This window comes from Carcharodon carcharias, chromosome 10 (genome assembly GCF_017639515.1).
Source record: "Carcharodon carcharias isolate sCarCar2 chromosome 10, sCarCar2.pri, whole genome shotgun sequence".
NCBI lineage: Eukaryota > Metazoa > Chordata > Chondrichthyes > Lamniformes > Lamnidae > Carcharodon > Carcharodon carcharias.
In genome coordinates this window covers 99,699,322-99,724,506 of record NC_054476.1, presented here as the reverse complement: position 1 = coordinate 99,724,506, position 25,185 = coordinate 99,699,322, and the positions used below count along the sequence as shown (strand labels likewise).

General features: G+C 54.7%; 1 protein-coding gene across 3 annotated transcripts in view; it reads right to left on the bottom strand.

Annotated features, from left to right (window-relative positions):
* mybpc3 (myosin binding protein C3) overlaps positions 1 to 25,185 on the bottom strand; it is a 1,308,988-nt gene that overhangs the window by 333,084 nt on the left and 950,719 nt on the right. For all 3 annotated transcript variants that reach the window (XM_041197987.1, XM_041197986.1, XM_041197988.1), the window contains 6 exons: positions 23,018 to 23,106; positions 19,347 to 19,542; positions 16,362 to 16,501; positions 14,880 to 15,039; positions 14,117 to 14,253; positions 13,422 to 13,608 (listed from right to left, as the gene is read on the bottom strand). In XM_041197987.1, coding sequence (XP_041053921.1) covers positions 13,422 to 13,608; positions 14,117 to 14,253; positions 14,880 to 15,039; positions 16,362 to 16,501; positions 19,347 to 19,542; positions 23,018 to 23,106 — 909 coding nt within the window. The remainder of the gene's footprint in view (positions 1 to 13,421; positions 13,609 to 14,116; positions 14,254 to 14,879; positions 15,040 to 16,361; positions 16,502 to 19,346; positions 19,543 to 23,017; positions 23,107 to 25,185) is intronic.

Genomic DNA, 25,185 nt, shown 5'->3' with positions numbered 1-25,185 from the left:
GGGAGTGCTGCACTGTGGCAGGGTCAGTTTTGAAGGAGTGCTGCACTGTGGGAGGGTCAGTGCTGAGGGATTTCAGGACGGTGGGAGGGTCAGTGCTGAGAGAGTGCTGCACTGTGGTAGGCTCAGTGTTGATGGATTACTACACTGTGTGAGGTTCAGTACTGAGGGAGTGCTGCACTGTGGAAGGGTCAGTACAGAGGGAGCGCTGCACTGTGGGAGGGTCAGTATTGAGGGCGTGCTGAACTGTGGGAGGGTCAGTATTGAGGGAGTGCTGCACTGTCGGAGGGGCAGTATTGAGGGAGTGCTGAACTGTGTTAGGACCAGTTTTGAGGGAGTGCTGCACTGTCGGAGGGTCAGTATTGAAGGAGTGCTGCACTGTGGGAGGGTCAGTATTGAGGGAATGCTGCACTGTGTTAATGTCAGTATTGAGGGAGTGCTGCACTGTGGGAGGGTCAGTATTGAGGGAGTGCTGCACTGTCGTAGGGTCAATATTGAGGGAGTGCTGCACGGTCGGAGGGTCAGTGCTGAGGGAGTGCTGCACTGTGGGAGGGTCAGTATTGAGGGAGTGCTGCACTGTCAGAGGGTCAGTCTTGAGGGAATGCTGCACTGTCAGAGGGTCAGTCTTGAGGGAGTGCTGCACTGTCAGAGGGTCAGTCTTGAGGGAGTGCTGCACTGTCAGAGGGTCAGTCTTGAGGGAGTGCTGCACTGTCAGAGGGTCAGTATTGAGGGAGTGCTGCACTGTGGGAGGGTCAGTGTTGAGGGAGTGCTGCACTGTGGGAGGGTCAGTATTGAGGGAGTGCTGGACTGTGGGAGGGTCAGTATTCAGGGATTGCTGCACTGTGTTAGGGTCAGTATTGAGGGAGAGCTGCACTATGTTAGGATCAGTATTGAGGGAGGGCTGCACTGTGGGAGGGTCAGTATTGAGGGAGTGCTGCACTATGTTAGGATCAGTATTGAGTCAGGGCTGCACTGTGCGAGGGTCAGTTTTGAGGCAGTGCTGCACAGTGTTAGGCTCAGAATTGAGGGATTGCTGCACTGTTGTAGGGTCAATATTGAGGGAGTGCTGCGCTGTAAGAGGGTCAGTGATGAGGTAGTGCTGCAATGTGGGAGGGTCAGTATTGAGGGAGTGCTGCACTATGTTAGGATCAGTATTGAAGGAGTGCTGCACTGTGGGAGGGTCAGTTTTGAGGCAGTGCTGCACAGTGTTAGGCTCAGAACTGAGGGAGTGCTGCACTGTGTTATGTTCAGTATTGAGGGATTGCTGCACTGTTGTAGGGTCAATATTGAGGGAGTGCTGCGCTGTCAGAGGGTCAGTGCTGAGGTAGTGCTCCAATGTGGGAGGGTCATTATTGAGGGAGTGCTGCACTGTCGTTGAGTCAATATTGAGGGAGTGCTGCACGGTCGGAGGGTCAGTGCTGAGGGAGTGCTGCACTGTGGGAGGGTCAGTACTGAGGGTTTGCTGCACTGTCAGAGGGTCAGTAATGAGGGAGCACTGCACTGTGTTAGGGTCAGTATTGAGGGAGTGCTGCACTGTCGTAGGGTCAATATTGAGGGAGAGCTGCACGGTCGGAGGGTCAGTGCTGAGGGAGTGCTGCACTGTGGGAGGGTCAGTATTGAGGGAGTGCTGCACTGTCAGAGGGTCAGTATTGAGGGAGTGCTGCACTGTGGGAGGATCAGTCTTTAGGGAGTGCTGCACTGTGTTATGGTCAGTGTTGAGGGAGGGCTGCACTGTGCGAGGGTCAGTTTTGAGGCATTGCTGCACAGTGTTAGGCTCAGAATTGAGGGAGTGCTGCACTGTTGTAGGGTCAATATTGAGGGAGTGCTGCGCTGTAAGACGGTCAGTGCTGAGGTAGTGCTGCAATGTGGGAGGGTCAGTGCTGAGGGAGTGCTGCACTGTGGGAGGGTCAGTACTGAGGGTTTGCTGCACTGTCAGAGGGTCAGTAATGAGGGAGCACTGCACTATCAGAGGGTCAGTATTGAGGGAGTGCTGCACTCTGCTAGGGTCAGTATTGAGGGAATGCTGCACTGTGGGAGGGTCAGTATTGAGGGAGTGCTGCACTATGTTAGGATCAGTATTGAAGGAGTGCTGCACTGTGGGAGGGTCAGTTTTGAGGCAGGGCTGCACAGTGTTAGGCTCAGAGCTGAGGGAGTGCTGCACTGTGTTATGTTCAGTATTGAAGGAGTGCTGCACTGTCAGGTGGTCAGTATTGAGGGTGTGTTGCACTGTGGTAGGCTCAGTATTGAGTGAGTGCTGCACTGCGATAGGGTCAGTATTGAGGGAGTGATGCACTGTGGGAGGGTCAGTATTGAGGGAGTGCTGCACTGTGTTAGGATCAGTATTGAGGGAGGGCTGCACTGTCGGAGGGTCAGTTTTGAGGCAGTGCTGCACAGTGTTAGGCTCAGAATTGAGGGATTGCTGCACTGTTGTAGGGTCAATATTGAGGGAGTGCTGCGCTGTCAGAGGGTCAGTGCTGAGGTAGTGCTGCAATGTGGGAGGGTCATTATTGAGGGAGTGCTGCACTGTCGTTGGGTCAATATTGAGGGAGTGCTGCACGGTCGGAGGGTCAGTGCTGAGGGAGTGCTGCACTGTGGGAGGGTCAGTACTGAGGGTTTGCTGCACTGTGTTAGAGTCAGTATTGAGGGAGTGCTGCACTGTGTTAGGGTCAGTATTGAGGGAGTGCTGCACTGTGTTAGGGTCAGTATTGAGGGCGTGCTGCACTGTGGGAGGGTCAGTATTGAGGGAGTGCTGCACTGTGGGAGGGTCATTATTGAGGGACTGCTGCACTGTAGGACGGTCAGTACTGACGGATTGTTGCACTATGTTAGGGTAATTATTGAGGGAATGCTGCACTGTGTTAGGGTCAGTATTGAGGGCGGGCTGCACTGTGGGAGGGTCAGTATTGAGGGAGTGCTGCACTGTCGGAGGGTCAGTACTGAGGGAGTGCTGCACTGTGGAAGGATCAGTACAGAGGGAGCGCTGCATTGTGGGTGGGTCAGTATTGAGGGAGTGCTGCACTGTGGGAGGGTCAGTATTGAGGGAGTGCTGTACTGTGGGAGGGTCAGTATTCAGGGATTGCTGCACTGTGTTAGGGTCAGTATTGAGGGAGAGCTGCAGTGTCGGGCGGTCAGTATAGAGGGAGTGCTGCACTGTGGGAGCATCAATATTGAGGGAGTGCTGCACTGTGGGAGGGTCAGTGCTGAGGGAGTGCTGCACTGTGGAAGGGTTAGTGCTGAGGTAGTGCTGCACTGTGGGAGGGTCATTACTGAGGGAGTGCTGAACTGTGGGAGGTTTAGTGTTGAGACAGTGCTACACTCTGGAAAGGTCAGTGCTGAGGGAGTGCTGCACGATGGGAGGGTCAGTGCTGAGAGAGTGCGCTGTGGTAGGCTCAGTGCTGATGGAGCGCCGCACTGTGGAAGGGTCAATACTGAGGGAGCGCTGCACTGTGTGTGGGTCAGTATTGAGGGAGTGCTGCACTGTGGGAGGGTTACTATTCAGGGAGTGCTGCAAAGTGTTAGGGTCAGTATTGAGGTTTGCTGCACTGTTGGAGCATCAATATTGAGGGAGTGCTGCACTGTGGGAGGGTCAGTGCTGAGGGAGTGCCGCACTGTGTGAGGGTCAGTGTTGAGGGAGTGCCGCACTGTGTGAGGGTCAGTGCTGAGGGAGTGCCGCACTATGTGAGGGTCAGTACTGAGGAAGAGCTGCATTGTGGGAGGGTCAGTATTGAGGGAGTGCTGCACTGTCGGAGGGTCAGTATTGAGTGAGTGCTGCACTGTCGGAGGGTCAGTATTGAGTGAGTGCTGCACTGTGGGAGGGTCAGTGCTGAGGGAGCGCTGCACTGTGGGAGGGTCAGTACTGAAGGAGCGCTGCACTGTCGGAGGCTTAGTATGAGGGAGTGCTGCACTGTGGGCGTGTCAGTATTGAGGGAGTGCTGCACTGTGGGGGTTCAGTATTGAGGGAGTGCTGCACTGTCGTAGGGTCAGTATTGAGGGAGTGCTGCACTGTCGTAGGGTCAGTATTGAGGGAGTGCTGCACTGTCGTAGGGTCAGTATTGAGGGAGTGCTGCACTGTCGTAGGGTCAGTATTGAGGGAGTGCTGCACTGTGGGAGGGTCAGTATTGAGGGAGTGCTGCACTGTCGGAGGGTCAGTATTGAGTGAGTGCTGCACTGTGGGAGGGTCAGTGCTGAGGGAGCGCTGCACTGTGGGATTGTCAGTACTGAAGGAGCGCTGCACTGTGGGATGGTCATTGCTGAGAGAGTGCTGCACTGTGGTAGGCTCAGTGCTGATGGAGCGCCGCACTGTGGAAGGGTTAGTACAGAGGGAGCGCTGCACTGTGTGTGTGTCAGTATTGAGGGAATGCTGCACTGTCGGAGGATCATTATTGAGGGATTGCTGCACTGTGGGATGGTTAGTATTCAGGGAGTGCTGTACTGTGTTAGGGTCAGTATTGAGGGAGGGCTGCACTGTGGGAGCATCAATATTGAGGGAGTGCTGCACTGTGGGAGGGTCAGTGCTGAGGGAGTGCTGCACTGTGGGAGGGTCAGTATTGAGGGAGTGCTGCACTGTGGGAGGGTCAGTATTGAGGGAGTGCTGCACTTTCGGAGGGTCAGTATTGAGTGAGTGCTCCACTGTGGGATGGTTAGTGCTGAGGGAGCACTGCACTGTGGGAGGGTCAGTACTGAAGGAGTGCTGCACTGTGGGAGGGTCAGTATTGAGGGAGTGCTTCACTATGGGGGTTCAGTATTGAGGGAGTGCTGCACTGTCGTAGGGTCAGTATTGAGGGAGTGCTGCACTGTCGTAGGGTCAGTATTGAGGGAGTGCTGCACTGTGAAGGGTCAGTACAGAGGGAGCGCTGCACTTTGGGTGGCTCAGTATTGAGGAAGTGCTGCACTGTCTGAGAGTCAGTATTGAGGGAGTGCTGCACTGTGGGAGGGTCAGTATTGAGGGAGTGCTGCACTGTTGGAGGGTCAGTATTCAGGGAGTGCTGCACTATGTTAGGGTTAGTATTGAGGGAGCGCTGCACTGTCGGAGGGTCAGTATGGAGGGAGTGCTGCACTGTGGGAGGGTCAGTGCTGAGGGAGTGCTGCACTGTGGAAGGGTTAGTGCTGAGGGAGTGCTGCACTGTGGGAGGGTCATTACTTTGGGAGTGCTGCACTGTGGAAGGGTCATTACTGAGGGAGTGCTGCACTCTGGAAAGGTCAGTGCTGAGGGAGTGCTGCACGATGGGAGGGTCAGTGCTGATATAGTGCTGCACTGTGGTAGGCTCAGTGCTGATGGAGCGCTGCGCTGTGGGAGGGTCAGTGCTGATGGAGCGCCGCACTGTGGAAGGGTCAGTACAGAGGGAGCGCTGCACTGTGTGTGGGTCAGTATTGAGGGAGTGCCGCACTGTGTGAGGGTCAGTGCTGAGGGAGTGCCGCACTGTGTGAGGGTCAGTATTGAGGGAGTGCTGCATTGTGGGAGGGTCAGTATTGAGAGAGTGCTGCACTGTGGGAGGGTCAGTATTGAGGGAGTGCTGCACTGTGGGAGGGTCAGTATTGAGTGAGTGCTGCACTGTGGGAGGGTCAGTGCTGAGGGAGCGCTGCACTGTGGGATTGTCAGTACTGAAGGAGCGCTGCACTGTCGGAGGCTTAGTATGAGGGAGTGCTGCACTGTGGGAGGGTCAGTATTGAGGGAGTGCTGCACTGTGGGGGTTCAGTATTGAGGGAGTGCTGCACTGTCGTAGGGTCAATATTGAGGGAGTGCTGCACTGTCGTAGGGTGAGTATTGAGGGAGTGCTGCACTGTCGTAGGGTCAGTATTGAGGGAGTGCTGCACTTTCGCAGGGTCAGTATTGAGGGAGTGCTACACTGTCGGAGGATCAGTATTGAGTGCTGCACTGTGGAAGGGTCAGTACAGAGGGAGCGCTGCACTTTGGGTGGGTCAGTATTGAGGGAGTGCTGCACTGTCGGAGGATCAGTATTGAGGGAGTGCTGCACTGTGGGAGGGTCAGTATTCAGGGATTGCTGCACTGTGTTAGGGTTAGTATTGAGGGAGCGCTGCACTGTCGGAGAGCCAGTATTGAGGGAGTGCTGCACTGTGGGAGGGTTAGTATTCAGGGAGTGCTGCACTGTGTTAGGGTCAGTATTGAGGGAGTGCTGCACTGTGGGAGGGTTAGTGCTGAGGGAGTGCTGCACTGTGGAAGGGTTAGTGCTGAGGGAGTGCTGCACTGTGGGAGGGTCATTACTGAGGGAGTGCTGCACTGTGGGATGGTCAGTGCTGAGAGAGTGGTGCACTCTGGAAAGGTCAGTGCTGAGGGAGTGCTGCACGATGGGAGGGTCAGTGCTGAGATAGTGCTGCATTGTGGGAGGGTCAGTATTGAGGGAGTGCTGCACTGTCGGAGGGTCAGTATTGAGGGAGTGCTGCACAGTGGTAGGCTCAGTGCTGATGGAGCGCCGCACTGTGGAAGGGTCAGTACAGAGGGAGCGCTGCACTGTGTGTGGGTCAGTATTGAGGGAATGCTGCACTGTCGGAGGATCATTATTGAGGGATTGCTGCACTGTGGGATGGTTAGTATTCAGGGAGTGCTGTACTGTGTTAGGGTCAGTATTGAGGGAGGGCTGCACTGTGGGAGTATCAATATTGAGGGAGTGCTGCACTGTGGGAGGGTCAGTGCTGAGGGAGTGCTGCACTGTCGTAGGGTCAGTATTGAGGGAGTGCTGCACTGTCGGAGGATCAGTACTGAGGGAGTGCTGCACTGTGAAGAGTCAGTACAGAGGGAGCGCTGCACTTTTGGTGTCTCAGTATTGAGGAAGTGCTGCACTGTCTGAGAGTCAGTATTGAGGGAGTGCTGCACTGTGGGAGGGTCAGTATTGAGGGAGTGCTGCACTGTCGGAGGGTCAGTATTCAGGGAGTGCTGCATTATGTTAGGGTTAGTATTGAGGGAGCGCTGCACTGTCGGAGGGTCAGTATTGAGGGAGTGCTGCACAGTGGTAGGCTCAGTGCTGATGGAGCGCCGCACTGTGGAAGGGTCAGTACAGAGGGAGCGCTGCACTGTGTGTGGGTCAGTATTGAGGGAATGCTGCACTGTCGGAGGATCATTATTGAGGGATTGCTGCACTGTGGGATGGTTAGTATTCAGGGAGTGCTGTACTGTGTTAGGGTCAGTATTGAGGGAGGGCTGCACTGTGGGAGCATCAATATTGAGGGAGTGCTGCACTGTGGGAGGGTCAGTGCTGAGGGAGTGCCGCACTGTGTGCGGGTCAGTATTGAGGAAGTGCTGCACTGTGGGAGGGTCAGTATTGAGGGAGTGCTGCACTGTGGGAGGGTCAGTATTGAGGGAGTGCTGCACTTTCGGAGGGTCAGTATTGAGTGAGTGCTGCACTGTGGGAGGGTCAGTGCTGAGGGAGCACTGCACTGTGGGAGGGTCAGTACTGAAGGATTGCTGCACTGTCGGAGGCTCAGTATGAGGGAGTGCTGCACTGTGGGAGGGTCAGTATTGAGGGAGTGCTTCACTGTGGGGTTTCAGTATTGAGGGAGTGCTGCACTGTCGTAGGGTCAGTATTGAGGGAGTGCTGCACTGTCGTAGGGTCAGTATTGAGGGAGTGGTGCACTGTCGGAGGATCAGTACTGAGGGAGTGCTGCACTGTAAAGGGTCAGTACAGAGGGAGCGCTGCACTTTGGGTGGCTCAGTATTGAGGAAGTGCTGCACTGTGGGAGCGTCAGTATTGAGGGAGTGCTGCACTGTCGGAGGGTCAGTATTCAGGGAGTGCTGCACTATGTTAGGGTTAGTATTGAGGGAGCGCTGCACTGTCGGAGGGTCAGTATTGAGGGAGTGCTGCACAGTGGTAGGCTCAGTGCTGATGGAGCGCCGCACTGTGGAAGGGTCAGTACAGAGGGAGCGCTGCACTGTGTGTGGGTCAGTATTGAGGGAATGCTGCACTGTCGGAGGATCATTATTGAGGGATTGCTGCACTGTGGGATGGTTAGTATTCAGGGAGTGCTGTACTGTGTTAGGGTCAGTATTGAGGGAGGGCTGCACTGTGGGAGCATCAATATTGAGGGAGTGCTGCACTGTGGGAGGGTCAGTGCTGAGGGAGTGCCGCACTGTGTGCGGGTCAGTATTGAGGGAGTGCTGCACTGTGGGAGGGTCAGTATTGAGGGAGTGCTGCACTGTGGGAGGGTCAGTATTGAGGGAGTGCTGCACTGTGGGAGGGTCAGTATTGAGGGAGTGCTGCACTTTCGGAGGGTCAGTATTGAGTGAGTGCTGCACTGTGGGAGGGTCAGTGCTGAGGGAGCACTGCACTGTGGGAGGGTCAGTACTGAAGGATTGCTGCACTGTCGGAGGCTCAGTATGAGGGAGTGCTGCACTGTGGGAGGGTCAGTATTGAGGGAGTGCTTCACTGTGGGGGTTCAGTATTGAGGGAGTGCTGCACTGTCGTAGGGTCAGTATTGAGGGAGTGCTGCACTGTCGTAGGGTCAGTATTGAGGGAGTGCTGCACTGTCGTAGGGTCAGTATTGAGGGAGTGGTGCACTGTCGGAGGATCAGTACTGAGGGAGTGCTGCACTGTAAAGGGTCAGTACAGAGGGAGCGCTGCACTTTGGGTGGTTCAGTATTGAGGAAGTGCTGCACTGTGGGAGCGTCAGTATTGAGGGAGTGCTGCACTGTCGGAGGGTCAGTATTCAGGGAGTGCTGCACTATGTTAGGGTTAGTATTGAGGGAGCGCTGCACTGTCGGAGGGTCAGTATGGAGGGAGTGCTGCACTGTGGGAGGGTCAGTGCTGAGGGAGTGCTGCACTGTGGAATGGTTAGTGCTGAGGGAGTGCTGCACTGTGGGAGGGTCATTACTGTGGGAGTGCTGCACTCTGGAAAGGTCAGTGCTGAGGGAGTGCTGCACGATGGGAGGGTCAGTGCTGATATAGTGCTGCACTGTGGTAGGCTCAGTGCTGATGGAGCGCTGCGCTGTGGGAGGGTCAGTGCTGAGGGTGTGCCGCACTGTGGAAGGGTCAGTACAGAGGGAGCGCTGCACTGTGTGTGGGTCAGTATTGAGGGAGTGCTGCACTGTCGGAGGGTCAGTGTTGAGGGAGTGCTGCACTGTGTGAGGGTTAGTATTCAGGGAGTGCTGCACTGTGTTAGGGTCAGTATTGAGGGAGTGCTGCACTGTGGGAGCATCAATATTGAGGGAGTGCTGCACTGTGGGAGGGTCAGTATTGAGGGAGTGCTGCACTGTGGGAGGGTCACTATTGAGGGAGTGCTGCACTGTGGGAGGGTCACTATTGAGGGAGTGCTGCACTGTCGAAGTGTCAGTATTGAGTGAGTGCTGCACTGTGGGAGGGTCAGTGCTGAGGGAGTGCTGCACTGTGGGAGGGTCAGTACTGAAGGAGTGGTGCACTGTCGGAGGCTCAGTTTGAGGGAGTGCTGCACTGTGGGAGGGTCAGTATTGAGGGAGTGCTGCACTGTGGGAGGGTCAGTGCTGAGGGAGTGCTGCACTGTGGGAGGGTTAGTGCTGATGGAGCGCTGCGCTGTGGGAGGGTCAGTGCTGAGGGTGTGCCGCACTGTGGAAGGGTCAGTACAGAGGGAGCGCTGCACTGTGTGTGGGTCAGTATTGAGGGAGTGCTGCACTGTCGGAGGGTCAGTATTGAGGGAGTGCTGCACTGTGGGAGGGTTAGTGCTGAGGGAGTGCTGCACTGTGGAAGGGTTAGTGCTGAGGGAGTGCTGCACTGTGGGAGGGTCATTACTGAGGGAGTGCTGCACTGTGGGATGGTCAGTGCTGAGAGAGTGGTGCACTCTGGAAAGGTCAGTGCTGAGGGAGTGCTGCACGATGGGAGGGTCAGTGCTGAGATAGTGCTGCATTGTGGGAGGGTCAGTATTGAGGGAGTGCTGCACTGTCGGAGGGTCAGTATTGAGGGAGTGCTGCACAGTGGTAGGCTCAGTGCTGATGGAGCGCCGCACTGTGGAAGGGTCAGTACAGAGGGAGCGCTGCACTGTGTGTGGGTGAGTATTGAGGGAATGCTGCACTGTCGGAGGATCATTATTGAGGGATTGCTGCACTGTGGGATGGTTAGTATTCAGGGAGTGCTGTACTGTGTTAGGGTCAGTATTGAGGGAGGGCTGCACTGTGGGAGTATCAATATTGAGGGAGTGCTGCACTGTGGGAGGGTCAGTGCTGAGGGAGTGCTGCACTGTCGTAGGGTCAGTATTGAGGGAGTGCTGCACTGTCGGAGGATCAGTACTGAGGGAGTGCTGCACTGTGAAGAGTCAGTACAGAGGGAGCGCTGCACTTTGGGTGTCTCAGTATTGAGGAAGTGCTGCACTGTCTGAGAGTCAGTATTGAGGGAGTGCTGCACTGTGGGAGGGTCAGTATTGAGGGAGTGCTGCACTGTCGGAGGGTCAGTATTCAGGGAGTGCTGCATTATGTTAGGGTTAGTATTGAGGGAGCGCTGCACTGTCGGAGGGTCAGTATTGAGGGAGTGCTGCACAGTGGTAGGCTCAGTGCTGATGGAGCGCCGCACTGTGGAAGGGTCAGTACAGAGGGAGCACTGCACTGTGTGTGGGTCAGTATTGAGGGAATGCTGCACTGTCGGAGGATCATTATTGAGGGATTGCTGCACTGTGGGATGGTTAGTATTCAGGGAGTGCTGTACTGTGTTAGGGTCAGTATTGAGGGAGGGCTGCACTGTGGGAGCATCAATATTGAGGGAGTGCTGCACTGTGGGAGGGTCAGTGCTGAGGGAGTGCCGCACTGTGTGCGGGTCAGTATTGAGGGAGTGCTGCACTGTGGGAGGGTCAGTATTGAGGGAGTGCTGCACTGTGGGAGGGTCAGTATTGAGGGAGTGCTGCACTTTCGGAGGGTCAGTATTGAGTGAGTGCTGCACTGTGGGAGGGTCAGTGCTGAGGGAGCACTGCACTGTGGGAGGGTCAGTACTGAAGGATTGCTGCACTGTCGGAGGCTCAGTATGAGGGAGTGCTGCACTGTGGGAGGGTCAGTATTGAGGGAGTGCTTCACTGTGGGGTTTCAGTATTGAGGGAGTGCTGCACTGTCGTAGGGTCAGTATTGAGGGAGTGCTGCACTGTCGTAGGGTCAGTATTGAGGGAGTGGTGCACTGTCGGAGGATCAGTACTGAGGGAGTGCTGCACTGTAAAGGGTCAGTACAGAGGGAGCGCTGCACTTTGGGTGGCTCAGTATTGAGGAAGTGCTGCACTGTGGGAGCGTCAGTATTGAGGGAGTGCTGCACTGTCGGAGGGTCAGTATTCAGGGAGTGCTGCACTATGTTAGGGTTAGTATTGAGGGAGCGCTGCACTGTCGGAGGGTCAGTATTGAGGGAGTGCTGCACAGTGGTAGGCTCAGTGCTGATGGAGCGCCGCACTGTGGAAGGGTCAGTACAGAGGGAGCGCTGCACTGTGTGTGGGTCAGTATTGAGGGAATGCTGCACTGTCGGAGGATCATTATTGAGGGATTGCTGCACTGTGGGATGGTTAGTATTCAGGGAGTGCTGTACTGTGTTAGGGTCAGTATTGAGGGAGGGCTGCACTGTGGGAGCATCAATATTGAGGGAGTGCTGCACTGTGGGAGGGTCAGTGCTGAGGGAGTGCCGCACTGTGTGCGGGTCAGTATTGAGGGAGTGCTGCACTGTGGGAGGGTCAGTATTGAGGGAGTGCTGCACTGTGGGAGGGTCAGTATTGAGGGAGTGCTGCACTGTGGGAGGGTCAGTATTGAGGGAGTGCTGCACTTTCGGAGGGTCAGTATTGAGTGAGTGCTGCACTGTGGGAGGGTCAGTGCTGAGGGAGCACTGCACTGTGGGAGGGTCAGTACTGAAGGATTGCTGCACTGTCGGAGGCTCAGTATGAGGGAGTGCTGCACTGTGGGAGGGTCAGTATTGAGGGAGTGCTTCACTGTGGGTGTTCAGTATTGAGGGAGTGCTGCACTGTCGTAGGGTCAGTATTGAGGGAGTGCTGCACTGTCGTAGGGTCAGTATTGAGGGAGTGGTGCACTGTCGGAGGATCAGTACTGAGGGAGTGCTGCACTGTAAAGGGTCAGTACAGAGGGAGCGCTGCACTTTGGGTGGCTCAGTATTGAGGAAGTGCTGCACTGTGGGAGCGTCAGTATTGAGGGAGTGCTGCACTGTCGGAGGGTCAGTATTCAGGGAGTGCTGCACTATGTTAGGGTTAGTATTGAGGGAGCGCAGCACTGTCGGAGGGTCAGTATGGAGGGAGTGCTGCACTGTGGGAGGGTCAGTGCTGAGGGAGTGCTGCACTGTGGAATGGTTAGTGCTGAGGGAGTGCTGCACTGTGGGAGGGTCATTACTGTGGGAGTGCTGCACTCTGGAAAGGTCAGTGCTGAGGGAGTGCTGCACGATGGGAGGGTCAGTGCTGATATAGTGCTGCACTGTGGTAGGCTCAGTGCTGATGGAGCGCTGCGCTGTGGGAGGGTCAGTGCTGAGGGTGTGCCGCACTGTGGAAGGGTCAGTACAGAGGGAGCGCTGCACTGTGTGTGGGTCAGTATTGAGGGAGTGCTGCACTGTCGGAGGGTCAGTGTTGAGGGAGTGCTGCACTGTGTGAGGGTTAGTATTCAGGGAGTGCTGCACTGTGTTAGGGTCAGTATTGAGGGAGTGCTGCACTGTGGGAGCATCAATATTGAGGGAGTGCTGCACTGTGGGAGGGTCAGTATTGAGGGAGTGCTGCACTGTGGGAGGGTCACTATTGAGGGAGTGCTGCACTGTGGGAGGGTCACTATTGAGGGAGTGCTGCACTGTCGAAGTGTCAGTATTGAGTGAGTGCTGCACTGTGGGAGGGTCAGTGCTGAGGGAGTGCTGCACTGTGGGAGGGTCAGTACTGAAGGAGTGGTGCACTGTCGGAGGCTCAGTTTGAGGGAGTGCTGCACTGTGGGAGGGTCAGTATTGAGGGAGTGCTGCACTGTGGGAGGGTCAGTGCTGAGGGAGTGCTGCACTGTGGGAGGGTTAGTGCTGATGGAGCGCTGCGCTGTGGGAGGGTCAGTGCTGAGGGTGTGCCGCACTGTGGAAGGGTCAGTACAGAGGGAGCGCTGCACTGTGTGTGGGTCAGTATTGAGGGAGTGCTGCACTGTCGGAGGGTCAGTATTGAGGGAGTGCTGCACTGTGGGAGGGTCAGTGCTGAGGGAGTGCTGCACTGTGGGAGGGTTAGTACTGAAGGAGTGCTGCACGGTCGGAGGGTCTGTATTGAGGGTGTGCTGCTCTGCACTGCATTTACTCACCATCCTTAACACGAATTAATGGTGATTGTGTGTTGCTGTGCACACGTTATCTGGTGAGTTTACACTTCAAAATTCTTGGTTAGCATTAAATTGCTTTGTAAAATACTGGGGGGATCCACAGTGCTGCAGCAATGTGAGTTATTTACTTTAGTGGATTTGTTTACATGTTGGGATGGATCAAAGTGAAATCAAACACTCTCCCCTGTGAACACCCCCTTACCTCTGACCTCCAGTCTACACTCGCTCTTGGCCTCTCCCAGGGGGTTAGTGGCCTGGCAGCTGTAGATCCCAGCATCAACGGGGCTTGGTTTCCGAATCTCCAGGCTCAACACTCCCTGGTTACTGAACATTCTGTAGCGGGGATCACCAGACAGGTCAGCCTGGTTCTTATACCACATCACCTTGGGCTGGGGGAACAGCAAAAGAGAGAGGAGGGAGGGGAAGAGAGGAAGGTGGGGAGGGGGAGGGGGGGAAAGATGGAAGAAGGGTGATGGGAGAGTGTAACAGAGAGGAGTGGCAGGGGCAAGAAAAAGAGGGGAGGGAGAGAGCAGGAGAGAGACACACGAGGAGGGGAGAGAATCGGGTTGGGGTAGGGAGTGAGGGGGGATGGGACAGAGAAAGAAAGAAGGAGGGAGCGAGACAGAGTGAGAGAGATGGATAGAAAGGAGTTACGAAGGGAGAGGTTCAGATGAAATTAAAAGACGGATGGACAGAGTGAGATAGAATATGAGAGAAAGAGGGTGGGAAAAATTGAGATGGAGTGAAGGAGATATGGGGAGGGAGAGAGATGGTGCAATAGAAATTAAGGGAAAGAGAGACACCGGAGGGAGGGATTGGGGAGGAGAGAGAGAGTTTAATAAGACTGGTCATTCAAATTGACTCTGAGTGTTGCTCGGTGCGGATGGTGAATATTACCTTGGGGCTCCCTCGCAGGGCACAGCTCAGTGTGGCATTGTACCCACAAATCACTGAACGATTCATTAGCGGGCGTGTAAACCTGGGTGGCTCGGTGAAGTCATGCTGCTTGTAGCTGGGTGGCTTGTACTGTATCCCTGCCGGAGGTACCAGGAAGAGGCACAGTTAGAATCTGCAGATATCCCCTTCTCACCCCCAGCCACCCTCTGGCATGCTCTTTGACCTCTGAACTTGTACCTCCAGCAATTGCCTCTTCCCCTGACCTCAAATTAACAAATGCCTTTCGCCTGTAGATAGGGTATAGGTGGGGAGATGAATCTGTCTGTTCCTTTACCAGATGTCAGACAATCTTTATAAACCTACCAACTATTGCTCTGCAGCAAGACTCCCCCATCCTGATTTTAAAAAGACAGGGTGCCACTACTGGCTGGAGGGTATAACTGCAGCGTGACAGCTTTGCATTGGCAATTCTCATTATAAATGTTGACACACAAAGATACATCAATAAAAACAGAGTGCTTGAGTTTATGATGGGGAATGAATCTTTATGAATCTTGTGCTCCAATGACAATCCTTTCCCCACCTCATTCCAGCTTCTAACCTGGAGACGCGAGGTCCAGTATCTGCTGGGAAGGTCTCTACAACTGATCTCGGAGCCTGCACAATAGGGAATCAGTGAAGACTCCTGCTCCCAATTGCTCCACATGGTTTCTGTCTGGGATGGTTATGTTGCTATGACAGCAGGTGCTCCAAGCTGGCTTACCTGGTTTCTGGATGTAGACACTGTCCTTGGACTGGCTGGCCTCCTCACTCAGGCCACATATGTTCTCGGTGAAGACTCTGAAGAAATATTCATTCCCCACGACCAGTTCTGACACAGAGCACTGAGCACGGCGACAGTGTTCATATACTGTGAACCACTCCTGAATCATCAGAGACAGCAAAGGGAAGGGGAGGGAGGGAGAGAAAGAGGGATGGAGTGAGGGTGGGAATGCAGGAGGGAAAGAGGGAAATTCAAGGGAGAGAAAAAGGGGGGGGCAGAGAGAGAAACATTGTCACACAAGGAGGGTGTGAGAGGGGGATCGGGAGTCAGAGAGAGAGAAAGACCAGAAAGTAGAGAAGGATTATGTGTTTGAGCAGAAGTAGCAGAATTTCTAACGTGTTAAATTGACACAATGGGACAGCAGAGAGCTAGCAGATCACCCACAGACCGCCCCCTCCCCCACAGATCGCACCCCCCCCCCCCCACCACGGAGCACCCCCCCCCCCCCCAAAATCATCCCCCCCCACGGATCGTCCCCCAAGAAGCCTCCCCCATGATACCTCCGCCACAGATCGCACTCCCCCCCACCCCCACGGAGCACCCCCTCACGGAGCCCACCCCCCCACGGATCCTCCCCCACGGAGCGCCTACCCCCAAGGTTTATCACTCTCCAGCTGAGTTATCAGCTTCAGCTATAGGATTTATCCCAATAAAGTGCATACTCACCTTCTCTGCTGCCCCCTTTCCTCTTTCCCCTCCCTCCATTTCCCCCACTCCTCCTTACCTACCTTTGTACTCCTGCTCACACCTCCTTCCCCCTCTGCCCCATCACACCCCTCCCTATCTCACTATTCATTGCCTCTCACTCCTTCTTTCCCTTCGCTCCCGCATTCCCCTCTCACTCACTCCCCCTCTTCCTTATTCCCTCATTCCCCTCTCATTTCCCCTTCTCCTCATTCCCCCTCACTACCTCATTGCCCCTCCCCCTTACTCTCCCTTCCCCTCATCCCCTCAATCTCCCTCCCTCATTCACCCTCCCCCTTACTCCGCCTCCCACCCGTCTCAGCTGCCCATTTGCCTGGGTCCGTGTCCCTGTGCTTCCTGTTGGATGTGGTGTTATGGGCGGGGGTGGGGTACTTCTGGAGCAGGGCCTCCCCAGGGAAGGGGAGGGGGTGGTGGTGACGGGGTCAGTTACCCAGTCATGATTGTGGGGTAGGTCATTGTATCCAAGCTTGTCCCCAGTGCGGGGCCCTGCCCAGAGCGCCAGTGGCCTGGCCCTGCCCAGAGCGCCAGTGGCCTGGCCCTGCCCAGAGCGCCAGTGGCCTGGCCCTGCCCAGAGCGCCAGTGGCCTGGCCCTGCCCAGAGCGCCAGTGGCCTGGCCCTGCCCAGAGCGCCAGTGGCCTGGCCCTGCCCAGAGCGCCAGTGGCCCATTCAGTGTGTTGACATGGCTTCCCATTCCACAATTTTCCGGCACATTCTTACCATGGTCTTCTTGTCGGCTTTCTGGATGGTGTACCCAGTGATTTCACAGTTACCATCATCCTTGGGGGGCTGCCAGGATAGAGCCACGTTCAATCCCCACACCTCGTCAACCTTCACCTGGACTGGGGGGCCAGGCTTATCTGGGAGAGGAAGCAGGCGGTGGTGAGAATTACTCAGCAAAGGGACCTCAATGCTATTGGAGGGGGGCGTGAGGGTGGGGGGGTGATGGAAGTGGGTGAAGGAGTGAGAAGGAAGAGAATGAGGTGGGAGGACGGGGGAATAAGAGTGAGGGGGGAAATGAGAGTGTGGGGAAGAGGAGAGGAGAGCAAGGGGGAATGAGAGTGAGGGGAGGGGAGGAAGAGAGGAGAGTGAAAGGAGGCAGAGAGGAGAATGAGGGGTAGAGTGAGGGGGGAATGAGAGGGAGGGGAGAGTGAGGAGGGGGAGTGGGAAGATGAGAGGGGGAATGAGAGTGAGGGGGGAATGAAAGTCAGAGGGGGAATGAGAGTGAGGGGGAGAGCAAGGGGAGGAGAGTGAGGGGGGAATGAGAAGGGGGAGAGTGAGGGGGAGAGCAAGGGGAGGAGAGTGAGGGGGGAATGAGAAGGAGGAGAGTGAGGGGGATAGTGAGGGAGGGGATAGTGAGGGAGGGGGGTTGGAATGCGAGTTTCACAGAGCTGCCCGACACTGGGACTCGAGGGGTTACACTCTATAGTAGGAGCTTTACTCTGTATCTGACACTTGCTGGAATACATGGGAACAGGGGGAGTCCATTCGGCCCTTCAATGCTGTTCCACCATTGAATTAGATCAGAGCTGATCTGTATCTTAACTCAGTCTCTCCACTCGATCTCACTTTAAGCTTACACTTTCCTTGTTCTGGATTTGCCCATCAGTGCAAATGTTTTCTCTCTATCTACCAATCATCTTAAACACCTCAACCTGATCATCTTTTAATCTTCTAGGCTGAAGGGGACAGAACCCTTACCTATGCTGCCTGTCCTCATAATTTAACACTTAAATCACTAGCACCAGTATCATTGTGGAGAATCTGCATTGTGACCCCTTCCAAGACTGCCAGATCCTTCCAGAGATATGGGCTGGAATTCTCCAATCCGGGACGGGGAGTGCTTCCCCCCATGGAGGCCAATGGGAATACCCACGATATCTTGCGACCCTGACCTCATTAATCATGCAGCCAGGGGTCTCTCGATGAATTGAGTGGCAGGGTGGGCTGGATGGCATGAGCCCCACATTCATATCCGGGCACCTAATTTAAAAGGTGCCTGGGCATCAACTCACTGATGAGGACTGTGGACATGGCAGGGTCTCCATCATCCCTGGGTATCCTCCTCAGCCTGGTGGAGGCCAGGGGGAAGGACATGCTGGCCCCCACTGGTGGGAGGAGCAGGAGGAGGCTGAGGAGGGAGGGCAGCCTTGCAGGTCACCACTGCTGTCGTGCTCAGGGTGTCCAGTGGAGGTCAGCCATCCAATGTGGGAAGAGAATGAATAACCTCATCCTCTCTGTCAGGGACAACATGCAGTGCATTAATGAAATGTCACACAATCCAGTGGGTTATGTCTTAGACTGGACATAGAGAAAGAAACCTGAAGATGCTATGTACAGATAGATGCTCAATACAATTCCTCAGCCCCATCATCTCTGTTCTTATTGAGCGGGACAAGATTAGACATAATCGTCAAGAGGCGGAGAAGACAGGAGGGTGTCAGCCATGTTTCCAGGGAATGACAGAGTTCCAGCAGATGGTAGCCCAGCTGGCAGGGGTGGAGCGGGACCAGGCCATTGGAGATGGGGAGGCTGGATTTGGGCCTCCAACCAGTAAGGATCTATGTATGTCATCAAAGCCTCAGGGCCAAGGGGATCTCCATGTTGGAGGCAGCTCAGTCACTCACTATCTCCTCTCTCATTTACAGGTGCCAGCAGGAAGAGAACAAGGGCCAGAAGGTGACAATCTGTCCAGCTTCAGCACAAGCCCAGGCCCAGATAGGAGTGAGGAGAGAACTCAAGAGATATGTCCACCTGTAGAGCCATCACAGCAGACACCTGCGCCCTCCACCAGCTCAAAGACACACACCTCCATGGGTGCTTGATGTACTTGAGTAAGGGTCTCATCGTCTGGTGGGTCACTGCACGGACATTTGTCCACAGCAGCAGGAGCCAGGGTCAGCCAAGATCACCAACACTTGGAGGACTGCTGGGGAAGAGGCATCTGTGAAGTTTGAGCCCGATGACGAGCCTCTGGAATCAGCCATCGATGAGATACTGGAGAGACAGCAAGAGGTGGGGGAACATGAGGCAGAGGTGGCAGAGGCCTTTAACAGATTGGTACATGAGGAGGATGAGCCTGATCAGCTGCCCTCTGATGAAGTGGTTCTGACCTGTGCATGTATCAAGCTCCCCATTGGGAGGGTGGCGGACACCATGGAGAACCTGGTCCAGCAGATTCTGCCAGAGATGCGTGCAGAGCTGCACTCCATCGCTGTAGCCATGGGAGGGATTTCACAATGGCTAAGTGAAAGGGGAACAGACTTCCCTCCATGTGCCCCCTCCCCTCAAGGAGTCAGGAAGGGGACCTCAGGCACCCAAAGGGAGGAGGAGCTACTGATGGATTCCTCTTGGATCTTCCCTCAGGACTGTCTGAGGGTGTCCGGTCCTTCTGAATCCCCGTTGCCTGTGACCTCTTTAGCCTCAGCAGCTGCCCCAAAGTGAGAGGGAGCTTTACTCTGTATCTAACCCTGTGCTGTACCTGTCCTGGGAGTGTTTGATGGGGACAGTGTAGAGGGAGCTTTACTCTGTATCTAACCCTGTGCTGTACCTGTCCTGGGAGTGTTTTATTGGGACTGTGTAGAGGGAGCTTTACTCTGTATCTAACCCCATGTTGTACCTACCCTGGGAGTGTTTGATGGGGACAGTGTAGAGGGAGATGCAATGGGTTGATGTTGTTCTGTGCTGTCAGTGGCGCTCTCTTACCTATAACCTGGATGTAGATGCTAGCTGTGTCCTTGGTATTTTCGATCTGAATCTGAAGTTGGTAAGAACCTGAATGCTGGCGCTCTGCCTTACGGATAAAGAAGATGGTGTCTGTGTCGCTGTTCCTGATTGTGATGTTCTTCGAATCCAGGGGCTGTTCGTCCTTCAGCCAGGTGATTATTGGCCTGGGCTTGCCCTGCACAGTGAATAACAGAAGCAGATACTGTCAGAGTGTGGCAACAAATGCAGCTTCCAGTTTACATGGGGTCATGGTATCTCACTGCCATTCTACTCAGGGGAAATGAAGAGGATTCAGACTGAAAACAGTAATCCAATGAACACACGGAAAGCCCCCTTAAATAGCAATAGCCTGATCATCTGCATTGATGGGTAAATGGTCGATGGGTAAACATTGGGCAGGACATTGGGAGAACTCCATTGCTCTCTCAGTGTGCGGCACTCCCACAGCATTGACCCTCCACCAGTGCGCGCTCCCTCAGCTCTGACTCTCCAACAGTGCAGCGCTCCCTCAGCTCTGACTCTCCAACAGTGCTGCGCTCCCTCAGCACTGACCCTCCGACAGTGCGGCACTCCCTCAGTACTGACCCTCCGACAGTGCGGCACTCCCTCAGTACTGACCCTCCGACAGTGCGGCACTCCCTCAGTACTGACCCTCCGATAGTGCTGCACTCCCTCAGCACTGACCCTCCGACAGTGCGGCACTCCCTCAGCACTGACCCTCCGACAGTGCGGCACTCCCTCAGCACTGACTCTCCGACAGTGCGGCACTCCCTCAATACTGACCCGCTCACAGTGCAGCACTCCCACAGCACTGACCCTCCGACAGTGCGGCCCTCCCTCAGCACTGACCCTCTGACAGTGCGGTGCTCCCTCAGCACTGACCCTCTGACAGTGCGGTGCTCCCTCAGCACTGACCCTCTGACAGTGCGGTGCTCCCTCAGCACTGACCCTCTGACAGTGCGGTGCTCCCTCAGCACTGACCCTCTGACAGTGCGGTGCTCCCTCAGCACTGACCCTCTGACAGTGCGGTGCTCCCTCAGCACTGACCCTCCAACAGTTCGGCACTCCCTCAGCACTGACCCTCCCACAGTGCAGCACTCCCTCAGCACTGACCCTCCCACAGTGCAGCACTCCCTCAGCACTGACCCTCCCACAGTGCAGCACTCCCTCAGCACTGACCCTCCGACAGTGCAGCACTACCTCAGCACTGACTGTCCCACAGTGCGGCACTCCATCAGTACTGACCGTCCCACAGCGCAGCACTCCCTCAGCACTGACCCTCCCACAGTGCAGCACTCCCTCAGCACTGACCCTCCCACAGTGCAGCACTCCCTCAGCACTGACCCTCCCACAGTGCAGCACTCCCTCAGCACTGACCCTCCGACAGTGCAGCACTACCTCAGCACTGACTGTCCCACAGTGCGGCACTCCATCAGTACTGACCGTCCCACAGCGCAGCACTCCCTCAGCACTGACCCTCCCACAGTGCAGCACTCCCTCAGCACTGACCCTCCCACAGTGCAGCACTCCCTCAGCACTGACCCTCCCACAGTGCAGCACTCCCTCAGCACTGACCCTCCGACAGTGCAGCACTACCTCAGCACTGACTGTCCCACAGTGCGGCACTCCATCAGTACTGACCGTCCCACAGCGCAGCACTCCCTCAGCACTGACCCTCCGAGTGTGCAGCACTCCCACAGCACTGACCCTCTGACAATGCGGCAGTCCCTCAGCACTGACCTTCCGAGTGTGCGGCGCTCCCACAGCACTGACCCTCCGACAGTGCGGCGCTCCCTCAGCACTGACCCTCCGACAGTGCAGCACTCCCTCAGTACTGACCTCTGACAGTGCAGCGCTCCCTCAGCACTGACCCTCTGACAGTGCTGCACTCCCTCAGCACTGATCCTCCGACAGTGCGGTGCTCCCTCAGCACTGACTCTCTGACAGTGCAACACTTCTTTGGTACTGCATTAAGAGTTTTGCCTGAATTATATGTTCTCGTGTTTTGATTGGGATTTGAATTGCCGATTGTTTGTCTCAGATTGGGAGGTGCTGGCACTGAGCCAGTTTACTCATTACAAATCGGTGAGAATACAGCAGTACCTTTACAGCAGAAGTGCCACCGAGATATCCTTGACCCTGGTGAGGGACTCCTAATGTCACCTTAGCTAACAGAACAGTGATGGGCATCTCTATAAACCCACATGGGCTGAGCCTGCACATGCAGAGCATGCTTGTCGACGTTCATGTAGCTGTGATCCCTGGGCACGGTGTCCCTTAAAATTAAAGTTTGCATTCTGGGACTTGAGTCTCTCGCAACAGCAGATGGGCCTTCCTCCCCACGCCAGGGGTATTAGTGTGGGAGAGGGTGTATCTCCCCCACCCAGGGTGCAAGATGGGAGAGGGGATATCTCTGCATTCCCCAGGTATTAGGGTTGCCCTTGCTGTGAAGGGGTAGGGTTAACTTTAACACACCATGGGTCAGTCTCCATGTGTCCTCTGGCCCACAGTACTGGAGCCAAGATGAAGGTTACTGGAATCTCTGCTGACCATGTCCCGTGGTGTTTGTTCTGAGTGCCTGACATACCAACATTTCAGCAACTGTCCACATGTCCTCAGTGAACATGAGAGTGATGGCCATGCCAGAGAGGCCTCTCTTTCCTGTTCCCTTCCTCCAGGGAGCTGTGTTTCTACACAGTCCATTCCAGCCGGTAGATTGCCTGCTGCTCTTCACAGGCACTGTGCAATCTCACCATCCCATATCCCCCTCCCTCGTTTCCCCACCAGTCACCCACCCGCAGCTCCTGGTCACTCTCAAGGCTATGGCTCAAACTGGCTCCTGTTTCCCATCACCTCACCACTCAAAATCCTGGGGCTGAATTTTGCCCTTGACAGGCGGGGAGCCGATCCCCACCTGAGAAACGGGCCCCGCCACCATTTTAAGTGGGTGGGCCAATTAAGGCCCGCCCAGCGTGACGTCCGGTGGGAAGCGCTATGTGCTTCCTGTGTGGGGGTGGGGGGGGGGGGGATTACCCAAATATGAGAGTGCGCTCTTTCACGCATGCGCACGATAGAGCGCACATCTCCCTGAGACTAAGTGCTGCCTCAGGGAGATCGCTGACAGGTTTTTGAAAGTTTAAAAATAGAAAAATAAAAAATTCTTAACATGTCCCCCTCATGTGACAATGTCACACAAGATGGGACATGTTAATAAACTGCACAAAAACCTTATTAAACATTTTTAAACCCGACATGAAACCTCATCCCACTGGTGGATGAGGTTTCATGTATTATCAGAAGCCCGCTGGGGCTCCTGGCCTGCCCGCTAACCTTTTGTTGATTTTGTTGTGCCCCCGCCTTCCTAAAAATTTAAATGGGGCGGGATAACGTCGGGGGTTCCGCTCAACATCATCCTGCATCATTTTGTGTGTCGGCGAGTGGGCCCACCCCCAACTCGCTGACGGAAATATTCAGCCCCTGGAGTTTTTGGGACAGTCAAAGTGACTGTTTTGACTGTCCCAAGACCCAAAGTTTCCAATCTCTGTTCCTGCTCTTTCACAGAAGAGGGGTGAGGGGAGAATGGTGGGGAATGGGATTGAGAGCCGGTGCCTTTAGCAGGCAGTGGAATTGGATACAGGGAGTCTCCTCACCTGGAAGGGGATCATGATGTTCACAGTCTCTCCCACCACTTTCACCACCTTTTGTCGGAGGCTACGAGGGAGACAAATCCTGGGTCGCTCTGCATTGGTGAAAAGATAGACATTGTTTTACCTGACACCACAGGAGAGATAGTTACTTCAACATATCCACACCCAAAAATCCCTCAGGCCCCAAAAACCCCCACCCCTGCCCATCCTAAACGTCTACCCAGCCCTCACACTAACCAGGGCTGAACTGGATCTGACAGCAGTAATTAGGCAGGCAGGATGGGAGTGGAGTTTGATTTTGAGGGAGATGCAGCCTGTTTCCCCCTCTCTGCAGTATGGGACCACTCTCCTTGGCTCTCCAGGAGCCATGGTGTAGAATTCAATGTGGGAGAGAATTCTGGGGTAGCCTTCCAGTTGCTGGACCGGCTGTCACTGAGGGACAGGGTTTACTTGCTGCTAGGTAACCTCAATGGAACCATAAAGAAACCGGCTACCCAATCCCTTACAGACTGTGACCTGGGGGGTGGGGAACAAAGATGGGCAGAGGTGACACAGGCCAGACCCAAAACACCGAGTCCCATCATCACCGTATTCATCACGGTGGCTGAGTTAGGTCCAGGAGCCAGGTATCTACTCACCCCCCTCAGGGAGAGGCAGGGTATCTACTCACCCCCCTCAAGGAGGGGCAGGATATCTGCTCACCCCCTTTAGGGAGGGGCAGGGTATCAACTCACCTCCCTCAGGGAGGGGCAGGGTATCTATTCACCCTCTCAGGGAAGGGCAGGGTATCTACTCACCCCCCCTCAGGGAGGGGCAAGTATCTGCTCACCCGCCTCAGGGAGGGGCAGGATATCTACTCACCCCCTTTAGGGAAGGGCACGATATCTGCTCACCCCCTTTAGGGAAGGGCAGGGTATCTACTCACTCTCCTCAGGGAGAGGCAGGGTATCTATTCACCCTCTCAGGGAGGGGCAGGGTATCTACTCACCCCCTCAGGGTGGGGCAGGGTATCTACTCACCCGCTCCGGGGGGGAGTAGGGCTCGGGAACAGTGTATTTACTCACTCCCCTCTGGGACGAGAAGGGCCCGGAAGCATTTTCATAAAAACATGAGTATTAGGGGCAGGAGTAGTCCATTCAGCCCCTCGAACAGGCTCCACCGTTCAATAAGGTGGTGGCTAATCTGAAAATAGCCTTATGTCATGTCTGCTCCACAGAATTCTTGACTCCCTCATTTATCAAAAATATGTCTAACTCAGCCTTGAATATATTCAATAACTCAGCCTCCACTGCTCTCTGGGGCAGAGAATTCCAAACATAATGACCCTCTGAGAGAAGAAATTCCTCCCCCTCTGTCTTAAGTGTGGGACCCCTTATTTTGAAACTGTGCCCCCTAGTTCAAGAGTCCCCCATGAGGGGAAACACCCTCTCAGTGATTACCCCGTCAAGTCCCCTCTGAATCTTCTATGTCTCAATAAGATCACCTCTCGTTCTTCAAAACGCCAATGACTACAGGCCCAACCTGCTCAACCTCTGTTCATAAGACAAACCCTTCACGCTGGGAATTGTTGTATGTTAGTTGGACTGACTAGGGATTGATTGCTGAGACGTTGGTCTGTCTAAACAATAATTGGTTTATTAGATAAAGCTGAACTCTATACAGATATACATGACAAGGTGTGACTCTGCTGAAGTTAGGAACATTCTCCCTCTCGACTCTCGGTCTTGTGTGTCATTATTATGGGCAGTGCTGTTTACACAGTCCCACTCATTAACCCTTTCAACATTAATCCTACATCTCCTCCCCCCACCCCCCCCCCCCAAGTCTTTGTCCATATTAGATAAAAGCAAAATACTGCAGATGCTGGAGATTTGAACTAAAAACAGAAAATGCTGGAAAAACTCAGCAGATCTGGCAGCATCTGTGGAGAGAGAAACACAGTTAATGTTTCGAGTCCGTATGAGGAGTCGGACAGACTCAAAATATCAGTTCTGTTTTTCTCTCTCCACAGATGCTGCCAGAGCTGCTGAATTTTTCCAGTATTTTTTGCCTTTGTCCATATTATTATTCTACATTAGTATTTACATACTAAACCATCTCCCTAATCTCTGTCTGCATAGATTCATTCTGTCAGGAGGCTTCATGACTGTCTCTGATTGTGTTCCTGTCAG